The sequence below is a fragment of the Octopus bimaculoides genome, chromosome 1 (assembly GCF_046866305.1).
Source record: "Octopus bimaculoides isolate indiv1 chromosome 1, ASM4686630v1, whole genome shotgun sequence".
In the NCBI taxonomy this organism is placed as follows: Eukaryota; Metazoa; Mollusca; class Cephalopoda; order Octopoda; family Octopodidae; genus Octopus; species Octopus bimaculoides.
The window spans coordinates 86,021,420-86,031,317 of record NC_142928.1 but is presented as its reverse complement, the minus strand read 5'-3'; the positions used below and the strand labels follow the sequence as shown (position 1 = coordinate 86,031,317).

The following is a 9,898-nucleotide window of genomic DNA, read 5'->3' as shown; positions in this document are numbered from 1 at the left end:
AGTCTCATGGCGCTATACTTGGAAGGGAGCGCCCTGACCCTGTATTTAGAAATGGACGAGGAAGAGAGGCTAAGTGCGGAGAAAATCGAACGGAGATTGAGGGAAGCTTATACGGAGAGCGATTACGCTGCCTTCGTTAAACTAGGAACTGTTAGATGGTGGTGGTGGTGGGGGGGAACAGGTGGATGAGTACGCGGCGGAAGTGCGTAGACTGGCCACGCTGGCTGGGTTTACGGGAGAAGGCCTGGACAGAGCGGCGCGGCTGGCGTTTGTGAATGGATTCCCCGACGACGAAGGGATCCGATTGCAGCAGTTGCCTGGAGGAAGAAAGATGGCGCTCAGCGAGCTAGTAGCACAAGCTCGCGTGTTGACACAGTACGTCGGACGGAAGCCGATAGCGATGGCGGCGACGGAGGCGCATTCCGACAGACGACAGCCTGAGAAAGGCGTGAGGAAGCCTACCGAGCAACGACAGCGGCCGTTCTCGGGCCGGTGTTTCAAATGTCAGGGGCCGCACATGGCGAGGGAATGCGCCGAATCGGGGCCAGTCTGCTATCGACGTAGGAAGACTGGGCACATCGCCCGTGATTGCGACCGTGGGAAAGTTGCTGCCTCGCAAACTTTCCCCGCAACCAAGTAGAGGCGCTTGTGGAGGCGCTGCCCGTAGTCGAAGTCGAGGCCGAGGGGAAGAAGTTCAAGGCCCTCGTGGACACGGGTTGCACGACTACCCTCGTGACGCCAAGGGTGGCGAAGAAATGGGATGGGACGAGTAGCGTCCGGGCGGTCGACGGTAGAGAGATCCGTTGCAGGGGCAGCTCCAGTCTGGAGATAGCGTTACCGAGCGCGGCGCTGAGGCTACGGGTGATCGTGATCGACTATGTGATAGACTGGGTTGATGTCGTGTTGGGGATGGACGCCATCAACCGTCTTGGTGGCGTTAAGATAGCAGGAGAAGAGGTCACGTTCGGAAGCGTGGGGGCATCGTGCGCCGTGAGTCGGGACCGCCAGGGAGAGCAGAGCCCCGTCGGGGACAGCACCACTTACACCATCGAGGACAAAGATTTTCAGGCGGCGTTTGATGGTCGGAGCTGGACGATAGAGTGGCGATGGAAGGACGAGCCCCCACTACTAAAGAACAGGGTGAGCTGCTACCAGCATACGTTGAAAGGTCACGCCGGTGTCGAGTTCGACGAGGAGGTAGAGAGATGGATCAAGGAAAGAGTCCTTGTCCCGTGGAAAGAGGAGGTGGGGAGTGGAGTGCTGCCTCTGATGGCGGTGGTGCAGCCGACGAAAGGAAAAGTCAGACCGGTGCTGGACTTTAGGGAGCTGAACGACCATATATCGTGCCACACGGGAGGCGAGGCAACGGACGTTTGCGGTGAGACGTTACGTGTGTGGAGACAGTCGACCAAGGCAGCGACGATCGTCGACTTGAAGTCGGCATATTTGCAGCTCCGTGTGAGTGACAAGCTGTGGCGATACCAGCTGGTGCGGTACAAGGGCCGGACGTACTGTTTAACCAGGGTGGGTTTCGGGCTGAATTCCGCTCCGAAAATTATGGTGATGGTGCTCAAGTACATCCTAGGGAAAGAGGAGAAGATAAGGAAGGCCACCAGTTCCTACATCGACAACATTTTGGTTGACGAGACTGTAGTGCCAGCCACCGAGGTAATGAGACACCTGGAGAGGTTCGGGCTGATTGCGAAGCCGCCTGAGTCGATGGTGGGGGGAGCTGCGCTGGGGCTGAAGCTACAAAAAGACAGATCGGGCGAGCTGGTGTTCCGGAGAGGAAACGAGATCCCAGAGCTGAATTCCAGCGTCAGCAGGAGAGAGTTGTTCTCGGTTTGTGGGAAGTTGATTGGACACTACCCGATCGCTGGTTGGCTGCGCACTGCATGTAGTTACACCAAGAGACGAGCAGAGGGGGAGAGTTGGAGTGACAAGGTGGGAGAGGCGACGGTGGCGATGATGCGGGAAATCCTAGAAAGAACGAGAGCGGAAGACCCGGTCAGAGGAAACTGGTATGTGCCCAAGACGGAGTGCGAGACGGTTTGGTGTGATACTAGCAGTATAGCGATAGGGGTTGTGTTGGAGATCGAAGGTGCTGAGGTGGAGGATGCGGCCTGGCTACGGAAAGCGGACGACTTCAACCACATCAATGTCGCCGAACTAGATGCGGTGCTAAAGGGGGTGAACTTGGCCCTGAGATGGGGGCTGCAGTCGATCGAGATCCGGACGGATTCGGCCACCGTGGTCGGCTGGGTAGGAACAGTAACTACCAGCGAGAAGAGAGTCCGGACGAAAGGTGCCGCGGAGATGTTGATGAAACGCCGCCTAGGAGTTCTAGGAGAGCTGATCGCCGAGTTCGGACTGAAGCTGAACGTGGTTTTCGTGCCTTCGGAAAGAAACAGGGCGGACGCACTGACCAGGGTGAAAAAGGCGTGGCTGGAGGAAGCAAGGAAAGGGATAGCGGCAGCATGTCGGCTGGGTGACTCCGAACTGAAGGAGCTACATGCTATGCACCACTTGGAGGTGGATAGGACCTTGTATCTGGCGAAAATGATTGATGCTGACGTCACTAGGAGAAACGTCAAGAAAGTGGTCGCGAAATGTGACAGATGCCAGTCCATTGACCCCGCCCCAGGTGGGCATGAGCAAGGGAACCTCTCAGTAGACGCACTACCGTCAGGGAATGTATCTCAGCACGGTAGACTGCGGGCCGGGCCGGCTGGTCATTTGGAGGGAGCTGAGGACAGGCATTGCCGATGAGATTGCCCGCATTCTGAACGGGATATTCTTGGAGAGGGGTCCCGTGGAAGAACTGCTAATGGACAACGGGGCGGCGTTTCGTTCGGAAGCGTTGGGAGAGATGCTTGATCGGTGGAAGGTGCGACGATTATTTAGAGCGGCGTATAGGCCAAGCGGCAACGGAATCATTGAGAGGCACCATCGGACGATCAAGGCCATGGCTGAAAGGGGGCACATTTCGCCCCTGGAAGCGGTCTACTGGTACAACATGTCTCCCCGATCCGGACAAGCGGAAGAGTCTGTGCCGCACAGAGCAGTGTTCAAATATGAATGGAGGCATCCCAGTAAGACGCCGGAGTTCTGCAAGGAAGAGAAGGGACCCGCCGGCGTCAAAGTAGGGGAGGAAGTTTGGGTCAAGCCGCCGAAAGCACGCTGCATATCACAATGGGGCAGGGGAACAGTGGATGGAATGCCGCGTCACGTGCTGGACCTGCGCAGGATAGCCACTTCGTCGGATGAAGAGCGCGATGGAAACGAGCCACCCGGCTTGAGAAGATCTCGACGTGTAAGGCGCCCGCCCGGTTGGATGGCGGACTTCGAATTGAAGTAGGGGTGAACGTGATCTTTAAGATCAGGGTGGCGTGTGGTGTGACGTCAGTGGCTGGGGAGGCTGACCGGAAGGGCGAATTGACCGGAAGAGGAAAGAGGGCAGAGGGAGCCTCGATCGGGATTCGTGCCCTTTTCGAACGGGGTCGTGGTCAGGAGAGGACGTGCCAAGCGACGGTCTAGGTTTGGGAGAAGCAGCTGCTATTCCTAGTGTTCTTTGGGTCGGGGCAAGCTTCAAGGATTGGATACCGCAAGACAGACTCGCAGTCGACGACAGGAAAACCGAGGTAAGGCGATTACATCTACTCGCACGCATACACCACACACACACATATATATATATATATATATATATATATATATATATATATATGTGTGTGTGTGTGTGTGTGTGTGTGTGTGTGTGTGTATGTATATATATATATATATATATATATATATATATATAAGAAATTCGTATGTATATATATATATATATATATATATATATATATAAAATTAACGAAAACAAAAGAGGGTTGAGAAGGTTTATTGGGCATAGGTCACTGTAAGTCAAGCTGAAACAATATTTCAGAGTGTCATGTAACCCGGACTGACTTACACAATGCTTATATTCTAAAAAAGGTTAATGTCATAATGCTAAGCATTTGTTTTCAGTTTGAACTTGAAACAATGTGACATGTTTGATAAGTGTACTTTTATTTTTAAGCCTCAGGTTAACTAAAGCCTTCTGACTGAAATCGGTAGAAGGAAGACGGTCACGCAAGCAAACATACACACGCGAGCGCGAGCGCACGCACACACACACACACACACTTACACACACACGCACATACAATCACACGCACATACAATCACACGTGCACACACGATTTGACACGCACATACACACACACGTACGCAAATGCGCACCCCCTACACACATCAAAACAGCTTTCTGTTATCTTACTAAACGTGGTGGATCTGTAAGGGACGACCGTGCGAACTCATAAAAGGAGAAATGGTGACGAATGGAAAAACAGAGGACTCCTTTTATTTAAACGTGTCACACGGTCGAACACAAGATATATATATCAGATGATGATATAGATGGTATGTTATACGACGATAACATAGATGACCAGTAATGAAAGACCACAACCGTATAAGATGAATAACAGAGATATTTATTGTAGCGTTAAAGATGTATGTCTGTGTGAGAGTGTGAATGCGACATATAAGAACATAATCAAAGACAGGCCGTCATGCAAAGAAAAGTGTGTATGTGAGTGATACATGTGTGAGTTATTACAGCAGATAGAAAGAGTCAGTAAATGACACGTGAGCAATTATACCAGTTCGTTAGTACACTATAGGAAAAGTTCTGTATGTGAAAGTGAGGAGAGGCTGAGTGTGGCAGTGCTGATCACTAGTTGTGATGTCGTGGCATCGATGCCGGGCCGTGATTCTTGTTATACAGATGTTCGTCGCTGGCTGAGAATTTCTTGTCTGTTTAAGAACTCTTGTCTGTTTATTTACCGTGGTGAAGCTGAGTCACCTAACAGAATCGAAGAGAGAGATGTGCCGCGGAGGTTTGGTTTGGTGTACATAGTAATTCGTGTTGACGCTGGTAGTGTAGAGGCTGTTTGGTATTAATCGTGTTGGTCATGACAATGATGCTGGATAGTAGTCGTAGACTCTTGTTGCTGATGTGGCGACGGCGGAGGTCATCGTGGCTGGACGAAGCTGCTGAAGTGGTCGCTGGCTGCTGCTGCTGTCGTGTGGTACACGGAGCAGTTCTCAAAGAGAAACTGGACCGAGACAAATTTGGTTGCCGAGTTAAAGCTATTTATAACAAACTATTGGCTCACCAGATGGTAGAAATATACTCTATCACGTGACCTTATTAGGGGCTGTGATTGGTCAGTTTGCGTTCTGGCGGGAAAGGTTCGAAGTAGTTGCCGATTCGAATAATAATCAGTCACGTGATGACAAGGGATGGGTTCTCTACTACGCTCGCATTTATTTATATTTAAATGAGAAGATTGTATGTAATAGCGATAGTAGTTTGTATCTAATGGCGGGAGGTAGTTTCACTACAGATCTTATCAAATTTCTTCCAGCTTCCTCAGGTTTTTCAAATTTTCACCAGATTATTTTCAAAACATGCGTTTATGATGTAGTTTTGCATGTTGATGACAAAAAATTGCATTCATTTTTTCTAGAAGTTAATAAGAAAAAATTAAATAAAGGTACAAGCATTTAAAATTTCGTAATTTTAGCCAATCGGTAGTCTTCACTATTAGATGTACCGGATGTCAGGACTGTTTGTCCCCACGTGACAAGTACACACAAAAGCTTTATGTAGTCTATCGACCTGCAAGAAATAGCAGTCAAATCTTCCTTACACCATAATATGTAAAAGAAACATGCAAAAACGATAAAGGGCGACACACTGTACCACGGCACCGTTAAATTCCCCACTTATGGAAGACCCACTTGTCGAGTGTTACTTATAACATTTAAATTAAAGTCATTCTCCACGGATGTAACCTTTTATCAAAATCACAGCCCTTAAAACACTGAGCTCCACCGATCGATATTAAATGTACCTTCTCTTATCGTAAAATTGTTTTAGAAGGTTTGATGATGGAGAAAGAGTACCATCAATAAGATCGTCATCATCGCTGTCGATACTATAATTCAAAGAATACAACATTGGCAACCAATTCTTTCTTCACCATGAACGCCACCTTTTTCTATTAAACTTTGTTCAGTTTTAATATAAGGAAAGAGAAAGCACCTTTAGTACCGGTCTGTGATGCCCAGTGTTTTAAAGGTCGTGATTTCGACAAAAAATTACATTCGTGGAGATTGATTATAATTTAAATGTTATTCGTAACACTCAACAAGTGAGGCTGTCACAAGTGAGGAAATAAACGATGCTGCAGCACAATGTGTCATCGTTTTTGTTGTCTTAAGTCGTTATGATGTAGTTTAAGAAAAATGTGGCTGCTATTTTTAGCAGGTCGAGAGACTACATAAAGGTTTTATGTGTGCTGTTCCCATAGGGACATACAATCGCGACGTCCGGTATATCTAGCAACGAAGGCTGCCGATTGGCTAAAATTACATAATTTTAAATGCCTGTAAATTTTCTACAATTAATTTCTAGCGATATATAAATAAATAAATAAATAAATAAATTAATAAATGCAATTTTCGTCATCAGCATACAAATCTCTATCATAACTACATTTTAAAAAGAATATTCTGGTGAAAATTTGAAAAAGTGATGGGAAGAAGTTTAACATGATCTAAAGTGGATATAAAGTAGAAAGCCACACGACTGCAGTATTTGCCTCGAGAAAGCATCTCATGCAGACGTATAGTGCTAAAAGGTACAGGAGAATTGACAATTGACAAGTCCCTTAAGCCCCGTAGGTCGTTGGGGTGGGTGGGGCTGCAGCCATGCAGCGTATCTAGGGCGAGAAAGCCTGGCGGAGCCCATCTCTCTCCAGGCTAAACTCATTTTTACAGCTGAGTGGACTGGAGCAACGCGAAATGAAGTGTTTTGCTCAAGAACATAACGGATCGCCCGGTGCAGAGATCAAAACAACAACCTTACGGTCGTGAATCCAACACCCTAACCACTATGCGACGCGCTTCCACTAGTGGTAGTCATTTCTATAGCTGAGTGGACTGGAGCAACGTGAAGTGAAGTGTTTCGCTCAAGAACACAACGCATCATCTGGTCCAGGAATCGAAACCACAATCTTACAATCGTGTGTCCAACACTCCAACCACTAAGCCACGCACCTCCACGCGCAAACGAAAATCTGCTGCTGATATTATCTTGTGCTTTTTTTGCATTATACGTCTATACGTGATGCTTTCTCGAGACGCATTCTGCAGTTTTGTAGCTTTATACCGTACATCCACATTAAATTACGACGACGAGGGTTCCAGTTGATCTGATCAACGGAACAGTCTACTCCTGCAATTAACGTGTAAGTGGCTGAGCACTCCACAGATACGCGTATCCTTGACATAGCTCTCAGGGAGATTCAGCGTGACACAGAATGCGGTAAGGATTACAAGTACAACTCATTCTTGCCAGCTGAGTGGACTAGAGCAATGCAGGGAATCGAACTCACGACCTTACAACCGTGAGTCGAATACCCTGACCACTAAACTTTTACCCATATTAAATAAGATACAAAGAATGATATTTTGAACGAATATTGCTTCCGTCACTAATAACGAATTTTATACCCAGCCTGCCGGCTATTTGCGATATCAGGGATGTATTAACACTGTTTTTCTATATATGTAGAGACTAAATTTATCTAAACTTGCAATTTGTAGTGGATACTTGCTCGTGATGGTGCGTAAATACTCAGAAGTCTAGATAGTTATTCCACCGTTGATGCTGGACGATTTTCAACTGTTACTGAGATACTTGTGTGCTTTTTAGCACTTACGTCTATACGAAATGCTTTCGCAAGACAAATACGACAGTTGAGTGGCTTTCTACAGTATATCGACGTTAAGATATAGTGAATGCTATCTTGAAGTAATTTTGCTTTCGTCACTAATAACGAACACGTACGTGCGCGCGCACACGCACACACACAGACAACACACAGATACAGACACACACACAGACACACACACTGATACAGACACACACACAGACACACACACTGATACAGACACACACACAGACACACACACTGACACACACAAACACACACACAGGCATACACACACATATTTATACATAAATACGTCCATCTATCCATCTGTCTTTACGCACATAAGTTTGTGCATGCATAAGTATGCATGTGTATGTGTTGGGTTTGTGCAAATATATAAACATCTATACATGTATACACACATTCACACACATTCACACACATACACACACGCACACACATACACATATACACACATACGCACGCAAAACACATACAGTGCCTGGCAGACGAACAGTTGATATCAAAGTTGACTTCTGGTACTTGGGAAAAGTAAAACTATATCGTGCAGCGAGATGCATTGCAGTGAACCGTGAGTGCTACAACTTGCTTACACCATCCTGTGAGCCTGCTTATGGCAGTTCATTTTCTATTTTTGTTTTGATATCTGATATTTAGATTTCACAGTGGTATAATTTTTGGCACTCCACCTTTTCATTTCACTTTTTTCGTCACTATTACTTATGTTTGTATGTGTGTATATGAGTTTGTGCAGGCCACTTGTGACCACAAGTGGCTTGCACAAATTCATACAGTGCACAAAAAATAGAGAAGTGTGTGCTTCCCTACAGAAAATCCGGCAGAATGTCGATAAAAAGTCTATCGAACTACATGCAGGTGATGCAGCCCCCCACATCACCAACATGAGGGAAACAACGGTACAACAGTATGAGGAGAGAGAAAAGATCCTCAATGCCCACATAATGATGTGGTCAAACATCCTAGGGGCAAAGAAGCGCACGGCTATTAACTTCCAGGCCACAAATAATGACATCCCAGTGCTGTATGTCAATAACTGCCGATCTACTTTTTCTCTATGATCATACGCCCTCTAATCAGAATGTCCCCAGATGTGTGTGACAGCACAGAGGACCTCCTCAGCGGAATCAACGAATGCAACCATGTCTAGGACCTGACGGGATGCATAATAGGCAGCATAGATGTAGCATCCTTATACCCATTTCTTGATGTTGATCTTGTGGAGAAATGTGTGGAGATAATCAGCTAGAGCGACGTGGAGATTCGTAGTGTTGACATAGAAGAACTAGGCCTCCTCCTGAAGCTTACATGTGACAAGGATTTACTTAGAAGAACATCACGTTAGTTGTTTTTGCACCTCTAGATTGGAAAGAAGTAGACCCTCTACTATAGGTTCAATGGCCAATAAGACCCCTAGGGTGATATGGAACGAGTGGATCAGAGCTATACAGACCCCCGAAAACTACGATCAGGTTAAGAAAAAATGGTCGCACATGCAGAGGGAGGGAATGCCAGAGTTACACTTAAGGGTCACATATTCAAGTTTAACAACAAAATATACGTCCAAGAGGAAGGTGAAGCCATTGGTGTCAGTATCGCTGGCGATGTGTCTAACCTATTTATGGTATAGTGGAATAGGAGGCTCAAAGAGAGATTAGCAGAGAGCTCCATAACCCTAACCATGTAATCCCGCTATGTGGATGATATCAACATAGAGGCCAAAGCACCCCCACAAGAAAATATCGATGAACTAGAAGCTGACGCTATGGAGAGCATCCAGCAAATAGCTAACTCCATCCACTAGAGTATTAAAGTAACAACAGACTATCCTAGAAAGCACCCGAAATTTAAGCTACCGGTTTCTGACAGATACGGAATTCTGACTGGAAACTAAAAATAGTAAGGTCCAGATCCTTCATTCCCACTATACTAAACCCATAACCTCTAAATAGCTGGTCCACAAGAACGTAGCAATTGCGGAAAACGCCAAGTTTAATATCCTAATAGTGGACTTGGTGAGAGTGATGAGGAATGTGTTCCTCATGTGC

General features: G+C 46.6%; 1 protein-coding gene across 1 annotated transcript; it reads left to right on the top strand.

The window, feature by feature from the left end:
* The first annotated feature begins 672 nt into the window (after positions 1-672).
* On the top strand, positions 673-4,074 carry LOC149137616 (uncharacterized). The gene is made up of 2 exons (XM_089347401.1): positions 673-2,707; positions 4,070-4,074. Exons 1-2 carry the CDS (start codon positions 910-912, stop codon positions 4,072-4,074), a joined length of 1,803 nt encoding a protein of 600 aa, XP_089203527.1. The 5' UTR covers positions 673-909.
* The last annotated feature ends 5,824 nt before the right edge of the window (positions 4,075-9,898 follow it).